At 43.7% G+C, this 24499-nt stretch overlaps 1 protein-coding gene across 9 annotated transcripts in view; it reads left to right on the top strand.

Annotated features, from left to right (window-relative positions):
• Nfi (Nuclear factor I) overlaps positions 1-24499 on the top strand; it is a 76813-nt gene that overhangs the window by 32132 nt on the left and 20182 nt on the right. For 7 of the 9 annotated variants that reach the window (XM_076778112.1, XM_076778114.1, XM_076778111.1 and 4 more), the window contains 6 exons: positions 4825-5016; positions 5652-5835; positions 13514-13567; positions 13790-13888; positions 20146-20286; positions 22972-23115. In XM_076778112.1, coding sequence (XP_076634227.1) covers positions 4825-5016; positions 5652-5835; positions 13514-13567; positions 13790-13888; positions 20146-20286; positions 22972-23115 — 814 coding nt within the window. The remainder of the gene's footprint in view (positions 1-4824; positions 5017-5651; positions 5836-13513; positions 13568-13789; positions 13889-20145; positions 20287-22971; positions 23116-24499) is intronic. The other 2 variants (XM_076778113.1, XM_076778117.1) reach the window with 2 other exon arrangements.

The following is a 24499-nucleotide window of genomic DNA, read 5'->3' as shown; positions in this document are numbered from 1 at the left end:
AAAGTACTAAATAAACTTTCTTCGTAAAATAAAAATGAACTCTCATTGTACCACCTTATTTTGATTATCGTGTTCTACTACTTTGTACACTAATGGGGATTCCCGTTTATCAAATAAATAAAATGGTTGAAAATCTCTGAATCGCTCATATTTAAAATAAACACAAACGGAGAAGAGTAAATTGATCTTATTCGAATGTTTTTTTTTTCACGTTCGGTGGTGATTTTCGAAAGGATCGATCAAGAGATCGTAGATCGACGCGGATCGGAGATCACGTAGGCTCTGCGCGAATAGCATCGCGAGAAATCGTCGGCGTGAACGAGGTAAACTGCCGCGCCTAGGTGTACATACGCATGTCACGATATACATACGTGGCCGGTGCACTCGCGGCCCTCCTTCACACTCGGCATACTTGATCGGGTTTATGCAGGATGCACCGGGTGTAACTGCACCGGGTCTCTCCCACAGTTGGGTCGACCGCGGCCGTCTTGCCTGACATTTCTTGTCCGTGAGAGAGTGGTACATACGTGCTTGAAATTTTGCACGTGCGCGAAAAATGCGCGCGGGACGCCACGCGGTACATCGCAAGTACGCGAGGCCCGTGCACCGGGAAACGTCGCGACGGGACTCTTCCACCTTTCTCGGTAGCCATCTTTCTTTCTTTATTACACCATTCCACTCACCAAATCCATTAACCCTCGTTCAGCCAACTTCCGGGTCCATTCTGACCCAATATTCACTTTTTGAAACTTTCGTTGCCACTCGTGACCATCAAACGTACACAACATTGTTTACAGTGGAAGGTACTTGATACGCGTGACAAGCCATTTAACTATCGAACCAACTACCCTTTTTAAAACATTGATTGCCATGGTGGTCACTGGTGACCGTTAAACTTACACAAAATTGCTTACAGTGGGAGGTACTGAATACGCGTGACAAACCATTGAACTATAATTAGATACGAGAAACTGACGTAGCAGTCAATGCGTGAATAGATAACAGAGTCACTGTTGCAAGAATTATAATAGGCCGTACAAATGATCCCCACTATAATAAGAATTGTATTAATTACGTTAAAAGTTAACGTGCCACAGTGTACCCTTGGCTGGTTTACAAATTAGGTTGTTTGAATTTGTCTCCATTTTTCTAATTTTGACTCAGCGAAGATGCTGATCGAAACGAAGCCGGTTAAATGAAAACGAGTGAACGTTGCGAGGCTATTTATTAAATCCCAGATTCTATTAATGGGCTTGCTATGGGCAAGCTTCGTTCCACAGATCGGGCTGAAAGGAACAGCGGATACAACTATTCTTGGAGACACACGCGTCCATAGGGATACTTGCGAGCGACTCCGGGGCAAATAATCATACCGTGCAAGCTAATGTGCTCAAAACTGATCTCGATAAACTCGAGACACGGCGTATGAACAATTGACTGGACCATAATATTTCCAAATGCCATACAATGGTGATCTCCCGTTGCCGACACACTTCCATATACTTTCACACACTCGGTAATACGCTATTAGAATCTATTGACTTTATTTGCGATCTAGGTGTAACCTGCGATGATAAATTTTCTTTAACTCGATACGTTGGCTTGTTCCAAACTTGAATATGCCAGTGTAATTTGGGTTAAATAAATGCAGTAACGGTAATGTTTAATCACAAGTAAACCTAATGAAAACTGTCAGGATTGGGTACATGAGGAATGCACTGACCAAACTGATTATTATATATTTGTCACATTTATGACGCCTAATAAAAATTTCACCTTTCTATCAAAACGTTAATTTTGTCTTTGTTCATTATAGTTTTTTCTAATAAATATTTTCATTTTCTAAAATTAAACGTTATTATCGTCTCCACGGTGTGTTATCTCCGCTTGCCATTTTTATTCGATAATTCAGATATTCGTAAACGTATAACAAAGTAGCCGTAATTCAATAATCCCAGATAAGTAGGTAACATAAAGCACTGTCGCGTAAGTGCAAGTTTTTATGTAATCGTATTTTAAAGTTGAAGCGTTGCAATCGTGATCGGCCTAGCTTGCCAACGGACGAATCGTTCGGTTGGATTCGTAGCAACAGATCCGCGATTGATAAGAATAGATAAATGGATGGATATGGAAATGAACGTGAGAAAAATGTAAATTAATCCGTGGAAGGCAGTACCGGTCGTAAGAAATCGGGCACCTCGTTCACGCGCTTCGGTCTCCGAGAATCGCGACGATTCGCGCGCGCGTGTCGCTCGTCGCTCGGCGTTCAGAAGCGTGCAGAAACGCGCCTCCTTCTTTTCTCCTTTGCACAAAGTTTCGCGGCTCGCACGTGCGTGGCAGAAAGGGGCTAGGCGGGATAGATCGGCCGCTGCCGCGTCGCCTCGCGTCGTCGCTCGATGCATTCCGCGCGCTTTCAATGCATTTCTCAGGGACCTTATGCACCCGTGCATTTGCTATTCCACGGGTGACGAGGGCCGCGGCCGTGCGCTGCATAACCGACGTGGATGCGCTCCACCGAGGTCGTCGTCGTCGTCTTCGTCGTCGTCTTCGTCGTCGTCGCCGTCGTCGTCGTCGTCGATGCCCTCTGGCTCGGTTCGGCCGAGTTCGCGGGATTTCCACGCCTACAGAAAAACGAATGGTCGAGCCTCGTCGCTCGCGTCGGTATTTAACCCTTTCCAACTTGACACTAACATATGCGCGCATGATATCTTAAAGGGACATCCTTTTCTCCCGCCTCGAAAATAGAGAACAGTTCCACCACTCTTTTGTTGACAAAGTATTTTAAATTGCCAGGTCAGTGCCTTTTTGAATTCATAATCCACTGTCAATTATTATTTACGATCGAAATCTGTTTCGTTGAGCTTGCAATTTTATTGAAAATCGATGTTAACAAGTTTCGTAAGGGAAATAAGGTTTATGAAACCACGAAAATATTTGTGATTTGTTTGGCGAGTCTGCTGTGTCAATTCCAATTTGTGTAAGACGGTGATTCTTGACGAAATGTTTGTATAAACACGTGTACTCTATTCGAATATCTCTGTATTCCAATTTTATAATTGCTGAGCCAGTGATTTCACTATTTGCATACAATGTTCGATAAATTGTTGTTTTGCTTAACAAGAGATTAACGAGTCACTGTTACGTCAGTCTCTTGAATAATCAGTTGTACGGATTATTGGAAGAAGTTGCAGGAGATTATGATGCGTCGCGCGTGATTTATGCACGACGGTACACCGTCCCGTTTCAGTCAACCGGACAGTTCTTGAACGCACGATTTTCTAGCAAATAGATAGGCCCCGCCAGACTTATTGTCCAACCCGCTCGTTTCACAGGTTTCAATATGCTGGATTCTCATTTTCGGGGCCAGTCGAAGACATTTGTTCGTACGATACCAATGTAGAAATACTTGGGTAACGTATAAGAGAAAGCTACTACCGAATTCGATAAAATATTTGAAAGATGATCAAGCACTATTTACAAAGGTAAATTGCAATTTGTTGGAATAAAAAATCGACTTTTAAAGCAGAATTCGTATTGGTATTCGATAGAAAGTAGCCCAATCGATCTAGCGTCAAAGCAACAGGCTCGATTTTCTGTAATTTTTTGAAGGAACAATCGATAGTCGATTCATTTCAGAGACATACTTGAAGTTAAAGCGAGGATATCGAGGAAACGACACGATTTACCGAGGAAAGGAGTATTCCCCTTCGGGATTGAAAAATTACTCTGGGAGGTTCCGCCACATCTGCCTTATAGTCCATATCTCGCTCCATTAAGTTCCTTTCCGTTTGGCTCTTTCCATGTCTCAAATTTCACGGGTACAATTCTTTGCTTTTGACATATTATAAAACACCCAATTCCCATTTTTAATCTCGAACTACTCCTGCTTAATGCTCAATAATTCTCAAAGTTCAACGTTAAACGATAAGATTCACAAATATAAAACTCTCGACTGAAGCTGAAGCATCGAAATCGAAGGGGTTAAGAAAAAATGCGTTCGCCCAGTTAGTTTAAAATTCGTATTGTGCGTCGGGTGTACGCGATGCCTGATCTATCCGGTCGCGATATGGTAAATTTGGAAAGCAGGTCGCCCCACTTCCGTCGCTCAGCATCGACGATGCAGTCGTTGGCTGATTAAAAACGCCAGCGAAACACGTAGGACGCGAGTAAGGTCAAGATATCGGGGAGAAGAGTCGCGTAGAGTAGCAGAGACACGGCGCGGGGACGTGATCTCGCATATCGTTTCGGCGAACGGTTCGAGATCGGCCGTTGCTTTGGTCCCGAGCCATCCACGGAGTTTCCTAAACTCCGCGAACTTTCCGGGGGATCAACAGCTGCCGCGGGACATCGATACGCGAAACTTTGGAATATGCTTTCTGTTACGTTTACGATTCCTCCTGTAGTCGGAACACGATCGACTCTTCTTCTCCGTCCCGCCATCTTTGAATCTTTGCCTTTGCTCTTCGACTCGATCCTCGATATTAACTCCTTACGAACCGATTGCTGACATTGAATAGAAAAGATTCACAATATCACCATTGGACTATGGAATATTTCTATTTCTTACACTATAATTATGTAAATAGATAACAGAGTCACTGTTGCAAGACTTATAATAGGGCATACAAATGATCCTCAATATGCAATATTTTAAAAACAAATCACTATTCGGAACAAGAACTGTATTAATTACGTTAAAAATTAACGTGTCGCAGCGTACCCTTCGTTGGTTTATATAATATATTTTATTTACGACCTATGTAAGGAAACGTTGCTATCAGGGCGAATCGAAATTGACAGGAAACGAATGGTTTTGTGTTGCAGAACGAGAAGCTGGAGGTGAAACAGAAATGGGCCTCGCGGCTTCTAGGAAAATTACGGAAAGATATCACGCAGGAGTACAGAGAGGACTTTGTACTGAGTATCACGGGGAAGAGGCCAGCCATGTGTGTCCTCAGTAATCCTGACCAGAAGGGTAAAATGCGTCGGATCGATTGCCTGCGTCAAGCAGACAAGGTACGTCCGACCATCGGCCTTCTCGATCTACTTGCTCGATCTCTACGATTCTCTTTCGCTCTCACGACCTCTCGACAAGCTCTTAATTGAGTCAAAGACCACGATAGATTTATTGGAAATCGTCAGTTTCGAAAAACCTCAGGAAAATATACGTTTACATTTTCGGGAAAAATATTGAGAAGGAAAGCCCAAGGCCTTCGGGTCATTAATTTTGTTGAAACTTTGCTCATTTATAACATTATAACGATAGATACTCAATAATTAAAAACTCAAAAAGTTTCATTGTTATCTAAAAATATAATTTTAATCTATCAACTGTCAATTACCACCATAGCGTGATGGTAAAGTAAGAGACTCCTACTTAGCATTTACCTCTTGATATAAATAGAAAATAATGAAATTCGCATACACGAATCCTAATTAACTTTTCAATTGGGAAATATAACTGTCCTATTTGATTCAAATTCGTAGAGAGTTTTCAAGGTTATTCGATAAATTCAGACTTCCCGAATCAGTAGCCAAACGTCCCTCGCGAAGTTATCTTACGGAAAGTCGGAAATTGAGGTTTCCCAGGGTCCGATAGAGCTCCCGGAGGTCGCAGCCAATAAACGAACGGCGGTTCCGTTGTGTCGCAGGTATGGAGGCTGGACCTGGTAATGGTGATCCTCTTCAAGGCAATTCCGTTGGAGTCGACGGACGGGGAACGGCTGGAGAAGACTGCGGAATGCGCTCAGCCGGGCCTCTGCGTCAACCCCTATCACATCAACGTCTCCGTCCGGGAACTCGATCTCTACCTCGCCAATTTTATCACCAGCCACGGTAAGAGATAACCAAGATAATCCGTTCGATTAAAGGCCCGGATGCTCTCGGGTTACACGGAACTTTCGACCAGAAATTTTGAGGCGGCGAGTTTGCTTTAGTCACCCTCCTCTGTCTCTCTGAAAACATACTGGAACGCGTCTTTGGTCGTCGATTATTCGAATATAGAGAGTACAGTGACGCAAACTTACACGTATCAACGTCACGCATATAGGATCGTGAATAGTGATATTTGAAAAACTGTTTTGTTCATTACCTACGAGACTGAAAATTTACAGAAGCAACGATTTCAAAGTTTCTAGATGTAACCTTTCTCTCGAACTATTTCTTTTTAAATCTGACAACGCTTTGTCTATTTTATGTAGAAGTACATAATGAACGATGTGGTTGAATAATTAAATCGATGGAAAGATGTTATCCAGTCCGTTTGATCGGGAGTGATTCCCCCGGACAGCTGTTGAGGCCGATCGGGTATTCCCAAGCAGGTCGTGGTCTCGGTTCCGTCTACGCCGCGCGCGTTCATTCACTCGCGAATCCGTCCATTCAAAGTGTCCACTCCACTCGGCTTCGATTCAAAGTTTCTTGGAACGCTCTGCCAATTTCACCGGCCCCCATACAACGGGGCTGGTGTTCATGGCGCGGGACTGGCACCCGCGCGTCCCATTCTTCGCTGGCTCGTTTCACCGTCCGGGGTACAAAGACCCCTACCTCGACGACCGTTTCACGCGGCTGATCTATAACGATCGCGGCTGCGATTTCTAGACCTCCGCGAACGCTCCAAGGATCGGCTTCAAGAATAGTCGATCTTGTCCACCGTCCAAGATATTCGATCGTTTCGCGTTCCATGAGCCGGTGAATTTAACACGAGCCGATTCTAGAACGGATTCTCGCGCGAATCCCCTCGTCAGACTTTGTTTTCGCCGTTGCAAACGCGCTGATAAGCCTCGAAACATACGAGACTCCCGGCGACGGTAATAATTCTTTTAAATCGGTTTCTACCAGCTCTGACGTGCTCCAGAAATTCTGGCAAAGTAATCGGTCTGGAGCTCTGAGATCTCAGGGACCTTGGATTATCAGGTTTTTTTCAATTTAACTATGAAGTTTATCAGGGACTTGCAAGGAAACCAATAGATCTAACCCAGAGCGTAAATTGAGTATCAGTATTATACAGCTAGAACAGATATTTATGCAATTATGGGAAATTTTAATTCTCAAAAAACTATAGAATGCACTTAATATGCAAAAATATAAGAGATACTTAAAGTAAGATACGAATTATTATATTTAAGGCTTGAAAATTTGCATAAAGATCCACAGCCTATTAATCGTAATTTTGAGGGTGGCTAGCTCTACATTAGAGAGATCTCTTTCACCTATGTAAACGTGGAGTTTTTCAAAGAATCAATAAGATTCAATTATATAAAATGGAATGTAGAAAAATAAAAAAGGGATATACATGGATTCGGTTTGCAAGTAAAGGTTGTTAGCCCGTTTCGCAATAAGCGTATCGCGTAAGGGAAGAGGGGAAGTCCCCGACGTCCGGTCATCGACGGCTCGATCGATCAGCTGCCAGAAAACTCGCGACTGGCAGCCTCTCGCGGCTCTTTCATTCGGGTTTCATCGAACTCCACTGACTCAGTCGCGAAACACGTAATTTCCGTGCTTTGCGTCCTGGCAGCCCGGGTGGCCGCGCGGAGACCGCTGGCTCGTGGGCCACGGGCCACGGGCCCGTGATACTCCTTGGCAGCCGGCTTTACAATGTTTACAGCCGGTTGACGCAAAAATTGGCGAGGCCTACGCCACGCTACCTACGAGAAAGAGAAAAAACGCGCGGCTGCCAAGACGCGATGGGGTAGGTTAGGCACTCTCCAGATGGTCCGTCTTTCCTTACGCTCTCCTCGCGTTTTTGGTCTCACACCATCGAACAGACACTATTTATTCTCGATTCCTCGATGGGACCCACTTTACAGACAGATTCCACGCAAGAAAACAATAATAAATACAATACACATTGTGCATTTATTATTCCATCTTCGCAATAGGTGGTCAAAATGACCACCCTCTCCTCAAGATATTATTTTTAATAATAAGTCCACTTTAGACGAATGGAGTTACTTCGTAGAATCTGACCAAGGTACAACTATCTTTTGCAACAACTGAGTTACAATTTCGCGTTTACTGAAGCTTGTCCTGTGGTTGAATTTGATCGAGAAGGGAAGCAGAGGGTCGAAGAGTGATTTCGTGAGTCCTAATTACGGTCGATGGAGCTCTCGAGTGGGTTGTTGTCGTCCGGTAGCGCGTTCGAGCTAGCACGTGGCCGATTAATTCACAAAGCCGACGAAAGAAGAAATCTGGCGGTCGTGCGCGGCGACGAACGATCAACATCATAAAAATTCCTGGCTCTCTGTAAATATACACGCCGGCACCACAATAATATAAACTCGGTGGCTGCCAAGGCGTGCCGGATAGCGAAGGCTTCGGCTACTTCGGACCCTTTCGGATTATCTGCCCCGTCGACGCGTATGCTAAAAGTAGACACTCGCCTCCGTTCGTTCGTTTCGACTGACCTAATAGACGGTATTATTATAGAAGGGAAGTACACCGGGACGGGGGACCACCGATCTCTAATATTTCGGCTCCTCGATACATTCCTGCCGAAATTTCGCTAATACTCTGCATATTCGTAAAAACGAATCAATATTTCACTCTGTAATATGTTCATCATCTTAAATGTCCCGTACTCCTTGAACTTCTGGATTTAAAGTTGAACCGAATGCGATCGATAGGTTGCCAATTGAAATACTAGTTACATTTTAAATTCAGTCGTCTAACCTTTACCAAACTCGCAAAGTTGTCATCTATCAGGGCGGATCTATAGTTCTAGGCCAGACTTTAAAAGAGAAGTATAACGTTTAATGTTCGTTTGTTTAACGAAATTTATAAAATATAAGATTAGAGTAACGTAAAGATTGATTGTAAAGTATATAAAACAGAAAAAAAAGAAGAAAATTAAATTTTAACGGGTAGTGATGGGAAAAACCAGATTGCAATTAGGTATGGTCGAACCCAAGTAATTGGGTCTTTCACCCTAAACGCACAAGACGAGGAGCAGAGCCACGTGGCGTTGATTCACCGGTGGCATAGCTGGACAGAGGCGAAAGGGGAGATCTCCGGGTATATTCCGGATTACCGGAGTCTAAAACGGAGCTGCCAGTGGCATCGCGAAAATGCGATGTCCGAGAACGACACCTGTCCTCTCCTCTAACACTTTCATAAGAGACGATGATATTATACTTACGCAACCGGGCCGGGCGATATTTAGCTCTTAGGGCGAACGCGCAACGCTCGCCACTCGTCGCTTTAACGTTGATTCTTGCTCTCGCGGACAGTATCGACCGGATAAACAATCCGATTTCACGATCCGATCACTGAGAACAGCGATTCGGTTAGTTTTGATCGGCCAAACCAGCGCGATGCTGTTTGGGGCATTGATCCATCAGATTGCAAACTAAATTTCTGCACTGCAAATCCGTAACTTAGGAAGCTGTTTAAATTTGATCTCTTTCCCCCATATAAAGAGTCCCGTTACAATTGATGTGCTATGGTAGATTATTAGTGTAAGATCATTCTTCGAGATTGAAAAGGTTTAGACTCTTTCGATACTCCGTTTATATTTTATAAAGTTACGAGACATTATCCTCCTTTGTTTAGGAAATTTGGCAATTGCTACGCTACCAGTTTTTTAAGCTGTTGTGCGCTGTTAACAGTCAAATGTTGTCTAAAAATTTTTTGTAGGTATCCATGAGCTCTCCTTCACCAGTAAATTTCAGTTAAATCCACTGACTATTGTAGAAGTTATGGTTGTTTGAAAATTGGGCCACTTTTACGGGTTTTCTTTAACTTTACGATGTTAAGGAACGACTTTTCGAATATTCTTGGAATTTCTACATATTCTTGACTAAAATACGCGTTGTTTGCATCTTGAAATATTAAAATCGTCCAATCCATTCAGGAGTTACGATCATTTAAACATATGCATGACATTTAAGGGGATTAGGCACAAAATTTCGTTTATGGTCAGACTGTATTTTCAGTAAAGAATTTTTTTCTCGAAAGTGCGTAGGATTTCGGGGGTATGTCTATTCACCAAAAATGATTGTAATTAACTCCCACAACTAAAAATAATTTTTTTAGAACAATTCGAAATTTTTTAATTTTGTCGAAAAATTTCACAAATTCTCGAATTTTTTTCTAGAAAGTGATTAGGATTTCGAGGGTATGTCTATTCACCAAAAATGATTGCAATTGACCCCCGGAACCGAAAATAATTTTTCCAGAACGATTTGAAAAAATTTATTTTCACCGAAAAATTTAGGCACCTACCCCCTGTCAATTTTTCTTAGAAATACATTTTTCATTTTTAGTAATTTTGTTTGACGCCTTACAGAAAAGTTGTCTAATACTTTTTTGTAGGTACCCATGAGCTCTACTTCAGAAAAAAGTTTCATTGTAATATATTCATAATTGTAGGAGTTATGGCTGTTTGAAAATTTGACCATTTTTATGGTGTTTTTCTTATTTTGCGGGGTCAAGGACCAACTTTTCGAATGTTTTTGCAATTCGTACATATTCTCCATCAAAATACGCGTAGTTTGCTTTTTTAAACATTAAAATCGTCCAATCCGTTCAGAAGTTATGACGTTTTAAAGATTCACATGAAAATTCGGGCAGACATTTCTGGCCAGAAATTATATTTTCGGTAAAGAATTTTTTCCTCGAAACTGAGTAGGATTTCGGGGGTATGTCTATTCACCAAAAATGCTTGTAATTGACCCCCGGAACCGAAAATAATTTTTCCAGAACGATTTGAAAAAATTTATTTTCACCGAAAAATTTAGGCACCTACCCCCTGTCGATTTACCTTAAAAATTCATTTTTCATTTTTGATAATTTTATTTGACGCCCGACAGAAAAGTTGTCTAATACTTTTTTGTAGGTACCCATGAGTTCTACTTCAGAAAAAAGTTTCATTGAAATATATTCACTATTGTAGGAGTTATGGCTGTTTGAAAATTGGACCATTTTTATGGGGTTTTTCTCATTTTGCGGGGTCAAGGACCAACTTTTCGAATATTTTTGCAATTTGTACATATTCTCCATCAAAATACGCGTAGTTTGCTTTTTTAAACATTAAAATCGTCCAATCCGTTCAGAAGTTATGACGTTTTAAAGATTCGCATGAAAATTCGGGCAAACATTTCTGGCCTCACATTAGATTTTCGGTAAGGAATTTTTTCCTCGAAACTGAGTAGGATTTCGGGGGTATATCTATTGACCAAAAATGATTATAATTGACCCCCGAAGCCAAAAATATTTTTTCCAAAACGATTTGTAATTTTTTTTTCGCCAAAAAATTTTCCGGTATATGCATATAAATTCGACTTGATTTTAAATGCTCGAAGTTCCACCACTGGTTGTAACTATTCTACGATCGATGGGCAATAAATGACGCTTGTACCACAGTTTCATCGATGTTTGGTGGAATCGAGGTTGGAGGCTCGATTAGGATTTTTCGCGTGCAGGGTGTTTTGTACTCGCTTGAGTGGGATTTACGCGTGACGGACACGCTCGCGTCCTCGTCGGTGTGGCGTGCAGGCGAGCATGTGACCATGCGTGCCGATGTGTGCTCGCTCTATAAATAAATAGGCAACGGACATCTTGTAACGAACTCTCTCTCTTTCGGACACCGTGCTCGGTTATATCTTTGATTTTACATCGGTGCCGTCGCGAATACCTGAAACGAATATTCTCCTATCTGCGATTAATCCTGCCACCCTTCTCCATCTTCGCCCACGGCGGAGCAAAAACGCCGCCATTGGACACCGCGAAATGAAAAATCTCACTCCCGTCCCTGGGACGCCGATGAATTTTCTATTTAAAACCAACCAAAATACTTCGCGATGCTTCCTTCGGCACAATATTTCTCCAATTAATAACATTGGTAGCGGTTAAACTTATTATTTCCAATATTTATTTGCAGTCAACTGTTATCAATAGATATTCACTACGATTGAAAATTCAAAATAAGTTCTTTTCATCCGTGCTCCAGAAATAAAGAGACGTGGTGGAAATGTTGTTAGTCGCGATAGCGGAAATGTATCAAATATTTAAGTTAGATGGGGATACTAGGAAACGGAAAACGTTCGGAAGATGGTCATAAAATGGCCGCGGTGTCCTTGAACGGAATCCTCGTGCAGCAAAATCGCCCTCGCGTCCATGGATCGCATAGTGTCAACAGATCTTCGTTCTCTATTATTGTTCCAAGACCGTGTGTATCTATCGGGCTCCTAAAATTTCTGCGTCGCGCACGCACCTGTCGACCACCGGCAGACTAATTTTGCTGGTACTCCCAGCGAACCCGTTGCGACGATGTCGCAATTACGTTTTGGGGAAACCAATTTCGTCGCGCGAATGCTACCGTCGCGGCGTCAATCTTTCCCTGGCAATTGCGTCGTAAAAATTCACTGGCTGAAGCCAGGATGCCACACGATGCTCGCATTTTGGTTACTTACTCCGCATAAAATCTTAACGAGGTATTAGGGTAGGTTCTGTATGCCCTGAGGAATTATTAAAGTATCATTTTTAGCGTTCACTCGTCGTTATCGAATCAATTTTTCGAGCAATCGAGGAACACAATTCGAAAAGCTCTTTCTTAAATTAAACTCGCGATCGAATCGAGAGTCGTTCGGTTTTACGATCGGTGGAACGTTTAAATAAAATTCAATCGAAACCAAAACAAAGTCAAGCTACGAACGTTCTATGGGGGTTGATTGCAACGTGTTAGAAAAATCGTTCCTCGCGATCGCGTCGCGAATCGGTTATCGTTTCGGCATCGGAGGATATAAACGACTATATAAGTTGGAGTCGCAATTAAAAATAACTCCGTAGTGAACGGCGTGTTTGTTAACGTCTATTTATAGGGGCCGATTCGTTTTTGCGGCGAGATTCCCGGCTGTTGTTTAACAAACAGAATCGCGGACGACGACGAGGACGATTGCGAAACGTTTTTCCGAATTTCCATCCGCGTCGAATAAATCGATCCCCGTGCCCCTCCGCCCCCGGTGGCCATCCCTCGAGGAACTCGAACACACGTTCCGGGCTCTCGTGTATTTCGGTGGTATGTTGCGTAATGAGATTTGCGTAAGATCCCGCGATATAAAACACCGTGTGACAGCGAAGGTGAGATGGGATGCGACGAGGATACCGGTTTCCAAATTCGACCCGACTCCCGGGTCCTGCTAGCTCCGGGGAATCACAGAATTTCTAAACCACCCGACTCTCTCCGCGTTGAAACAATTTCTCTGACGCGTATACAACTAAATAACAAAAGAGTCGACAGACTTTTGGATGGGAATTTTTAATCGGAAATGGGGGAAGAAAGAAAGAAAATTGATTGAAAATGATAGAAAGCCTTGGCTCGGAGGAAGAATGGTACCATCGCCCTCCGGATTTTTGGGCGAAGTAGGAAATCTTAAAAACGTTATCTACTAACAAATACTAAACGAGAAAGTTTGGTCAGATAAGATGGGAATTTAGCGAAATTTCCCTGAAACAGCACAATATGGCTGCTGGGTGTCGTTCGATTGTCTAATTTGTGTGTCATCGTTTACTGTTCCAGAGGTCCTAAACGGCATCTGCAACGCGAGCAAGGAGGAGGAAAGGCGGCGAAAAGGTAAAGGAATTGTTTCGACTCTTGCTAACCGATCCGTTGAAATAAAGTAGAGTTGCCCCCGAAGGATATCGACGCGAGTATTCTTGCACAGTACTAACAAATCCGTTGCCCGTGATATCTCGAACAAACGTCCCGGTGAAATTTGCAAATGCTCAGAAGTTTTGAAAGACGACGGGAAGTTTCAACACGAATAAAACGTCGTCGACTGGGTTCTGTTCCCAGGTACAGGCTACCACGAACTATATAACGGTGTTGTCTGCAATGACACGATCCTTGCGACGGGTGTCTTCAGCTCCAAGGAGCTCTGGATGCTTTCAAAAGGTACGACGATCTCTTTTTTTCTCACTCGTTTACAAGCCGTCGTGTTGCTTCCTGCATGGACGAATCGACCGAGTTTTAGGATATCGAAAGTCTCCAGTCTCTCTAATCCGACGCATGAACGGAGAACGTTCGTTTGTTCGAACGCGTTTCACGGATGCTTTCGAAAGGTAATCAATAAATCGATATCTGGAAAACCTTTTGAAAGCATCCTTTCAATGATAGGAATCATTCGGTGAGGATGATGCTCAGGATAGACGCTCGCGACGATAAAATGAAAGCAACTCGCTCACCGCCGGTAACCGGCGAATCGTTTATTTTTTTTATTTTTTCCGTAAACACGGGGTGGATTTCGTTATCGAAAACACGTCGGTTCGCTCGGGGTGTATCGATAGCGGTTTATCGCGAGGAATGTCGACGGTAAACGAACGCCGGCGTATTTTTAGAGCCGGAATGCGAATCGCGGCTTCCACTTGACAGTTATCCTTTCGACGTGCCCGAGACCACTTCACTCCTCTTTCGCTATCAAGGACCCGACGAACGATCGACACTGTTACGAGGAATTAGAAAACGAGAGATACCATAATAAATGGTACTCGTGACAAGCTCGAAAAATGAAGTCACGTACGCGTGACAGCGGCCGTCAAAGCGTTGGATGAAAATAAATCTGGTTGTTTGGACCGATCCTAGTAGCATTATTGTTTGTACGTTTGGATATTTCGTGAAGAGAGGAGGACGAATCAGATTTTAAGTCGATCTCTGGCGAAACGAACAGCGTGGCACGCGTGCATCGCAACTAAATGGAATAATAGGCCAGGGGAGCGCGTATCGAGAAGCGGCGCGAGCCTCGACGTATGCATCTGCACTCAGAACCCCTTCTCCTTCGCCTCCTCTTCCTCCTCCTCCTCCTTTTGCCGACCCTCCCCCTGCCCCGTGCTCCCCTTCGCGTCACCGTGGCAGGAGATTAGTATGCAACCCGGTGTATTAATAGACGGGGAACAATGCTCACGGCCTCAGAGGCTGCTGAGAGAGCCTCGCAGCTTCTCCCTCCCTCCTTCCATCCCCCCCTCTACCCTCACTCTATCCTCCCTCTCGCTCGCGAGGTGACTGAATCCTCCCGTAGCTTCCGTCGATCTTTTCCACTCGATCAAACTCTATTTTTATGTTAAATTTCCTTAATCGATGGTCGGGGCAGACGTTTTGGTCCAGGATGCAAAATATCGTTTTGGAGAAATTTTTGTCGAAATTTTCTATAATTTAAACGAGTTGTAAAGTTACGTTAGATTCGTGAGTACAAGAGGGAATTTTCCAAAGCTGTCTTGCGATTACTTTCGTCGACGCTCGAGGCAGAAGCGTCGGTCCAGGGCGCGAAACTCTCTTTAGGGAAGATTTTGGAGAAGATTCGAGGAGGTTTTCCCGAGAAGGGTGGCTTCCACTCGGATTAGAGGTTAATGGTGCTGGTATGCGGTCGTTAACGGTCTATAGCCCACTTAGTCGCCCCATAACTCGGACAGAATTTCGCGCAAAGTGGCCAAGGGAGTAACGACCATACTTGAGGGGGTGTAGTGCTCGTCGAAACGAACAAGGCCTCTATAAATTCCGGGACCGAGCGTCATTTTCTTGTTATTTGACCGGCGCTGCTATTATCAACCGGTTCTCAGCGTTTCGCGTTTGTTCGAAAACCGGACGAATTCCGACATCGTCGATGTTTGATCCCTCCGGAGGGCGAAATTTCGTTTACAAAGTATCGTCCGTCCTTTCTTCCGGACCCGATCGTCGTCTCGCCATTTCCAACGGTTCACGGCGAGCAACGAAAACGGTATAGAGGGTTAACCATTCGACGGTGCTCACCCAAACCCTCCCCAGAACCTCCCCAGACGAGTCACTGAGAGATTTTTTCAAAGTACACCGCTGTCGGTCGAGGTCTCCCTCGTGGACAAAAAAAAAAGAAAAAAGAAAAAATCGTGAATCACGGTCCCGGCGCCGTGCGCGATTTTCGACGAATTTTTTCCAGACCCCCAACCCCCTCCTCTTCCCTCGGATACGTCGCTCCTTTTTTGTCAACAATGCGCCCACACGTACGCGGGCACGCGCGCCCGTGTGTGCGGAATCGACGGAAAAAGGTAGGCCCGCAGGGTGGTGTGGCAGTATTTTCCAGGGTTTTTTTTTTCGCTGCCGATGTTCGGAGCCCACGTAGGCCGGATAAAAAGGGGCGCAATTTCCGCGGGAACGCGGCGGAGGGCGGGGGCCGCGGCAGGGGTGGATGATGTGAAATAGAGAAGAATATCCTGTCGGTGGCGTGACGGTCGCGACGTGTAAGACGAGGCATAATAGAAACACACTACCCCCGGGGGTGGCGATTGTCATGGCGGATTTCAGTTATGGAATTCGAGGAATTCGAGAACGGGGAAATACGAGGAAATATCAAGGCTCCTCCAGAAACTAAAACCCGGTTAAGTGCAAAGAAACCTTGTGGAACAGGATTTCGTGCTTTCGAGTTTACTCTAACTATAGCAAGGTGTTACAATTTTGCCATTTTGTTTATTTGCTATTACTTTTGCATAGCTTGTGGAGTCAAATAATTAATATTTATTTAGAAATTATATAGTGGAGGTACTGCACCATCCCAACTCCAAACGATTATTATTACTATTTATTTATTTATGGGATAAACCCTTCGATACAGAAAATAGTAGACAGGGTAGACCGACGGGCAGGGCCACTTTAATATCCTGTTGGATCGATGCTACGGGAAAGATGTATTAACGAGTGTTAGACGGTTTTAAGAGGAAAATACAGTGGCCACGAAAACTTTCGTTCGAAGATAATTGTTTTCCCTGAGTTTTTAAAATCAGTAGAATAATCCTTCTTCAAAGGAGTTACGAGTTTCAACAACCACGAATTCTTGGAATAGTTGCATCAGACTACTCGTCTTCGGTGCATTCTTAAGCGATCAAACAACAACCATTCTCGGAAGAGTGTAAAATTAGAGCGTTGAATACTACATTAAATATTTGGAATTATTCATTTTACAAAAAATATGGAACCTAACTAAGTCAGGGAATTATTTATTTTCCATTACAAAACTATTTTGCTGCAACTTTTCCTGGATCTATCGTCCGAAAAATGGACGTCCTATCGTATGGGGAAAATTCTTTGACAGAAGCGTTGTTTCAGCAGAGGAATATCGTTCGGTCAGAAACGTTATTCCCCGCAAGATGAATTAACTTGTCTCGCACAGTTGAGGAGTTAACGTCGTAGTAAAATGTGCTGACGAATCGCCACCCCTGCGTGTAGGCATGAAACTGCACGAGAGGGTGCTTCCTAATAAGCGACCGAAAATTCGAGACTAATACTCTCTGCGTTGCTATAAAAAGAAAGGCACTCTATAGACAATTCTTTTTGCACGAAGTTCATATTAACCCTTTAATTTAACCCTCTAAAATTGTATCAACCCTCTGAGCCTTGAGAAACTACACATTTATTGATCGATAACTTTCTTCCTCTTTTCACATAATTGCACAAAATTTTCCAAATTGAATATGGCTGAACCTGAACCGTAACGAATTGGGCGCACAAGGGGTTAATAGAATCAGGCCAATCGAGGTTCTTTCCGTCTTGTTCGTACTTTTTCTTGCACTCGGGGAAGAAAAAAGAGAACAAATCGTCGATCGTTTCGAAACATAACCTTCGACGGAAGGAATTGCGATTCTCGAATCGTATCAAGCCCATTTGCGAGGAACGGGTGTGGGGTGGATTCGCTCGAGCGGAAGGGAAAAGTGGAGGACGCGTTATGGAGGATGGGGGTGGAAAAAGAAAGAAACGCCAACGGCCGACGGCGCACCTGTACCGCGATGAATCCGCGTCAGCATCCGGACCCGGTTAGAAACCCGTCGAGCCGAATAAATATCCGCGCTTTTCGACGCTCTCCGCTTTCGAACTAATTCTGTAATTAGGATCTTCGTTAGGAGCTCCGAGACAAAACCGCCCCGCTCGATTCAATCCTTCGACAATACTCGTCTTATTTCTTCTCCATCGATTCGTCTGGAAAGGCCACTTCGTGGACCACCATTTTTACTCTTCGAAATTGGACTCGTTGTTCGATTCCCCGACGAATCGTTTTTTCGAACGAGACTGTTTTGTAAAAACGGTAAATATGATTTTCAAATTGGCAATCGTACGGAGAAACCAAGACGTCCAAAATTAATAAACAAGTTCGAACAATGCATCTCTGCCGTCCCCGAAACGTCCACCCGTTCGAAGGAGGGAATATTTCCAGTCTCTTTATAAGGTCAGAAATTTTTAAGGGAAACGTGGAAGGTAGGGGAAGCACTAAATCTTGGAGGAAAAAGGAGAAGGACACCGCTAGCTTCCCATTTTTGCAATATTTCTTAAACTCGTAGAAACAACCCTTTATCGTTCGTTACCGTACAATCCCTCCCCTGGCCCCTCCCGCGACAGAATTTAAATCAGCCTGCACGGAAACGCAATAGTTCCTCCGCGGCGCTAGCACCGTTTCTGGCATAAAGTTACTAGACCGGTCCGGGAGAAATACAATCGCCGTTGGCGCGTAAATTACCGGGGCGGCAAAGAAGTCGGAAGATATTCCGCGGCGACTGGGCGGGGGCGAATGGGGGTGGATGGCGGCGGATGGCGGCGGACAACCCTCCGTCGAGGAGTCCCGCGATCCGCAGAGTGTCTCTAGCAGAGAGGACGCAGCTTTACGAGCGAGTTGCTTACACGGGATGCAAATTCTACGGCACTAGCTCAACCTAATTGGTCGTTGACCGTCGTGCACGGGGATCCCTATATTTACGCGTCGCCAACTGCGACAAACTGGAATCCTATTATTTTACGGTGCCGCTGATTCAGCGGAACGTGTAACTGGAGCGTATTCTAATGGCCGGGCGACGATTAATTAACCGAACCCCCCACCGCCGCTACCCCCGATGAAACAACGTTGCGTTCACGCGGTTGTTTCCACCCGAGGCTGGAGTCACTTTCGATTTCTTGGGACACGGCCGAATCGTGTTTCAGACTCGTTTCTCGATCGTTTTACACCCTTCGAAAATTCCTTGGTGTTCGTTCAATACTCGCAGCGAAATTTCCATAATTGAATTGAAAAGTTTCAGTGTTTTTCGATCGTTACCGACCCTCGTTGCTACCGATCAAATGTCAATATCTAGATTGAACGAAATTAACATAGTTTTAGATTGGCTTTCATATCTAATTCTTAGATAGTACAGTATATTATATTTTTATAAAATTAAATATTTAGCGGAACTATGGAAATTTCGCTGTAGGCTTGGACATTCGAACAATGTTTTCACAAATCGAAAAAACGATCGACGAAATCGTTCGAACGACGCATTCGGTACATCGATGCAGAAAGATATTTATGGAAAACATTTACCTTCGCCATCGATACAATCTTAACCGTTTTAGCGCCAGGGGTAATTTCGACAACCGTGTCGAATAGTGCCAAAAATAAAATACCAAACCAATACCATTAGCGGTATTGGGAGATCGAATTTACTTTGCGTCCATACGTTACGCTCAAATAATTACTGTTCAACCAAAACTCATTAGGTCAATATGGCGGCACTTTTCGATATGGAATGGCGATCTCATGGTAAGATAAAAGACCCAGTACTTGGACACTGTCTTAACGATATTGTTTATATTAGATTATAATACTGATCAGAAACGGAAGGGAGCTGGTTACCACTGTTCTATATTTCTAGTACTTCACAACTCGTTATCCTTTAAGTATTCGAAAAATAATAACATAAAGTTTGACACCTATACGCGAACAATTCTACAGCGGGCACGTCAGAGGTCCAAATGCACCGGGTCTTTTACCTTCTTTGAAACGGTTAAGGAGCCGTTTCAAAAAGGCGCAATCGCATTACAATCATTGGTACGACGTTCTCGATGCACCGAGTGGGAAGTTGCAATAAAATGCGCTCTCGAGAAACAAAAAAAAAAGAGAAAAAATACGCCCTCGTTCCCCTCCGCCGCGGTCTCAGCAATGCAGCAGCAGCAGAGAGAGAGAAAGACAGAGAGTGAGAGAGCGGGGTGCGGAGGGGAAGGGGGCGGGGGGTTTCTCGAAGGAAAACGCGCGGAAGTGCGATTTCCTCGCGAGAATCGGGAGCGCAAGAAAACTAAGACGACGACGACGACGAAGAGGACGACGAGGAGGAGCGGATGACGTACGAACGCGCGAGGATCCGTAACCGCTAATGTGTGTCTGGTTTCAGCGTCCATACTGCATGACCTCAGCGACATGCAGCCTCAAATAAACGCGATCAAAATAGAGCACCCGCCGTACTACTGCAGCAGCTACACCCCTCCGTCCGCAGCCACGGCCGCGGATCATGCTCAGCCAGCGGCTAGCTTCAGTGAGTTTCAAAACCTTTACGTTCGCCCTTATTTTTAGTGGACGCACGCTGTCACCCGGTTCCGCGCGACGAATCCTCCGCAGCTGCCGGGACAACGACGCGCTCCGGGGCTTTTTGCACGGAACACACGAAACACCATTTCAAAAGATTTCACCTAACACTGTACCAACTTTTCTGTTTCTTAACTTTGTCGAATCCTATTCGAAAAGCACCGTGTTTCTTTGGAAGTCAAGAACTTTTACGACGCATGTCTTTATTTATGAATTGTATACCGAACAGGATGGGACAAATGTTCGTTTATTAAGAATCTCTGGTTGGTTTAGATATTGGCTTAGATGTTACGATGAATTTTTTTGAAGGTAGATGCATCTTATCCTAGGTTGCAGAATCAGACAAATGCCGCGTTGAGGTTTCGAATGCTCGCAATAGACACATCGTGATTTGAAAAGGCTTAGATTCGGCGCGTCGTGATTTCGAAGCCCACGGAACCGACCAATCAACCGATTTCGTTTCGACCGAACGCGTCGACAATCGAATGCGTGGTGATCTCGAGCGACGAATATTGCCGCGTTGCGATTCGATGCCCTGCAGACAGTTGCATCGCGATAAAATCCGTCGCGCGGCGATACGTCACGATACGATGCGCCGCGACGCCGATACTCTCACCCCTCCCTCTCCCACCACTCGTCGCACAGAGACCTTGTTTACCGGCTGCCGTTTGCGAAACCGTGATTTTACGGTATTTTGATCGTTTTTCTGCACGCCCACTAAAATTAAACCGTTCGAGGACACTCGAGACTATGCGGAATCACATTCAGCGACAGCGTGCGTCGTTTCGAGTGCTACCAACCGCTTCTAGAATATTATGTTACAGGATCTTCGTTTCTCCTTACAGTTATTTTTTAAAGCATGCTCGTTTTTGTTTCGATAAAAATATAGAAAAGATAGGGTTTAGCGTCACGACGCTCAAAAATGCGCTTGTATAATTTATCGAACGGACGGTTCGAGGCTACCGGGATCGAATTGGTCTTATCGGCGCGGTTTAAGTAACAAATTTGCAGCGGTCAGAGGTTGGACGTTTTTTGTCCCCGAGTTCAATCTCATCCGGCGGCTTATCGGGGAGTCCTTTGTTATCGGGATCTACTTTGCTCAGCGTTCTATAGATCATTTTCCCTATATTTCTCCCTTTCCGTTCTCTATTTTCTTTCTATTCTCCGTCGGCCTCCCTTTATCACGCCTCCTCCTCCGGCCCCCTCTCTCTCAACCCTCTTAACTCTTTCATCGATCAAACGATAACCTCCGCCATCCCTCTCAAACGGAAGTCGTTGGATGGAGATGAAAAAGAGGAATAACTTCCGGGTAGAGGCTTTTTTGAAAAAAAAAGAACCAAGAACCGAAAAGAATAGGGAATTCACCAATCGCGCCAAGTGTTTTTCCGTGCTAATTTCGCGGTGATAAAAAAGTCAGTCTTTTCAAAAAATTTTTCCTGCTTCCCTTTTCGGCGTTCGACAAAGAACTTTTATATATTCAATATTAGCATAGCAGAACGTACATGTAATTATCGAAGATTGTCAAGTTATTCGAAACTTGGTGTTTTGTATTTTATTTGTTATTATATGGTAATAAGAGACCCCCATTAGCGCGTAGAATACGAAAGATACTTTATTCCTCCGGATTGTCAGCGAGATTGCAAAGGGAAATATTTAACCGGAAGCTAGAAGACGAGCACAGAGGAGTCTCGAGAAGTCTTGACGTCGATCGGACCACCGACCGAAAGTTTCGAGTTTATGTTAGCCGTAGGAGGGGCCGCAAACGCCGCCGGATAGACGGAATTTACGGACAGAATAAAATGACCACTTTCTCAAGCAAAATATACACGGAGAAAAATTCCGGCAATAAGCATACCTGGACCAGGGCCAACCGCATTCTCCGTACTCCCTTTTTATCATACATACGTTGCCTTTATAGCGGCGACGGAGGTGGGCCGCTTGATTGACTGTATTGTCGTTAAATTAACGACTGGCGTAAATATCCACCCCATCCCATCAGCGAAACTAATTTTATGGCCATGAAACGGCCGCTTCCTACCATTTTACGTGCATGTAAATTCGTTGACCAAGACGCTCTTCCTCCATCCGGTATTTTCTGCTCGCGACCCCTTCCGGGATTAACGGTTCTCGCCTTGGGGGTATCTTCTGTGCCAAGGACAACCAACAACTCCTACGGCTCGATTGATCTTTTCTTTTTAACCTTTCTTTCGCCCGCGAAACACGGATTATTATTTCCTAAACGATAAATGGAACAAGTGCTCCCCGACGTCCCGAGTTATTTATTATTTACTAATGCACTCCACTGACCATTTACGTAACACGAACATAACTCGAGTTTTATTTATTCTAACGCTAATTAAATTGGAGAAACGAGTACTATTTCAATTTTAAGCTCTTGAACGCTTTCAATGGAAGACCTAAGCTAACTATTCTTCTAAAAATTTCTATAGGAAAGGATTATCAATAAAAAGTTAGTTCAGCTTGTAGGAAGAACCGAAGGTACCATTTAAGTTAAGAATATCAAAATCTAGAGGAGCAAAAGTATGTTTCCTTAAGCTTTTCGTTTTTTATTGCAAGAATTTATTTGCTTCAGTTTACGGGGCAGAGGTTAAGTTTCGTCATTTTGTATTCGCAGGCCCGCCGCCGGTGCACCAGCTCATAAGGAACGACAAGACTGAAAAGCCCCCGACCGTTTCCGTTTCGAGCGCGCCAACCTTCTCGCCGGTCCTCAGGCCCGAGGACGGCCATCGTGGAATGGACTCTCCGCATTCGCAAACGGGTATGTGCCGACGACAACCAGCGATCTTATCTCGAAATCTATCCTAAGCTCGCGATAACGTTTCGCGATCTTGAGAAGGCTGCTCCGGGCTACTTTCGGTTTCGAGCCTTCGCAAAGAGGATCTCGCGGCTCTTCCGCCATTTCCACGGTCGAAAAGAATCGCCAGAACACCAGTCGAGGCCGCAACAAGGCTTACAACACATTTAAAACTTGTTAAATATTGAAATTGTTATCCTAGTTCACATTTATTGAGAAAGTTTCTTTCTATTCTATAACGAGGATTAATGATATATTAATACTACTGTAATAAAACTGCTTTTTTTTATCGTTGTCTATTCTCAATTAAGAAATTTTGATTCGAAACTTCGAGAGATTAAAAAATTGTATTAACTATAATAGTAGAGAGACCAAAATCTTTGCAGTGATTATATCTCAGTAATTTAAAATAGTTGCAAAGCATTGCAAGCAGAAATCTGGTCATATTTATTTAGAATTTAATTCGAATAATCAATCAAGAACCGATTAGGAGATTTTCCAAATCTCTCGCGAAGAGCTACGAGATCCTCTGTCGGCCAAAAGTTGGCAGCCTGCATCGACGAGTTAGTATTCCGACGCGTGGTAAAAGTCTTTTCAGGTATGCACAGAACAGGATCACGATGAAAAGAGTGCTTGTAAATATGGTCCTGTTTGATCTTGAGGGCAATTTTTGTTGAGAGTTTCATTATGTTTTGAATTACAACGAAAGCTTGAAGCTTGATATAAAGAGGAACAAGAATCAAATTTATCTAACTGTTCAAAAATCACTGTCATACGAATAAATGTTTCGAACAGAGGTCGCCTTGTATCGAGGGTGAATTAATTTTATTCTTGCTTTTGCACAAAATTATGAAAGTCACCGTTTTTTAAATGGAACAGCCGACGTTTTATTTTGGAATATGGAAGACAATTGAACTGTGGGTGGTAAGGTTATGGTATATGAGGTCAAAGTCTGCGATTTCTAAGTTATTCTAAAAATAATTTCTAAAATAAACGGTGCTCGAAATGTTATCCATCGACTCTAGAGTATGGAAACTCTTAATAAGTATGAGTGACATGTATTCATGCTATGTCCTCGATCGTCGCTGCTACAGAAACACTTCAATGCTCTGTACAATCTTACTCAATATCAGAAATTGTATATTAATTGTGTCTTACCGATCCTTGACTTTTTAAATCGTATACTTTAATTCTTTTATGAATATCAGAGTAGAATTGTCGGCGTTCCACTGAGAAAATTCAAGATGGCGTTCATATACAACCCCTACTACCCCTCTGCTAGCATTTTATCAGTCCCATTTGTGTATAACAATATTTAATGACTTAAAAACCTGATAATTCTTCTGTA

This window comes from Colletes latitarsis, chromosome 11 (genome assembly GCF_051014445.1).
Source record: "Colletes latitarsis isolate SP2378_abdomen chromosome 11, iyColLati1, whole genome shotgun sequence".
Classification (NCBI taxonomy): Eukaryota; Metazoa; Arthropoda; class Insecta; order Hymenoptera; family Colletidae; genus Colletes; species Colletes latitarsis.
The sequence above is the reverse complement of the archived record's forward strand: the minus strand, read 5'-3'. Positions and strand labels throughout refer to the sequence as shown.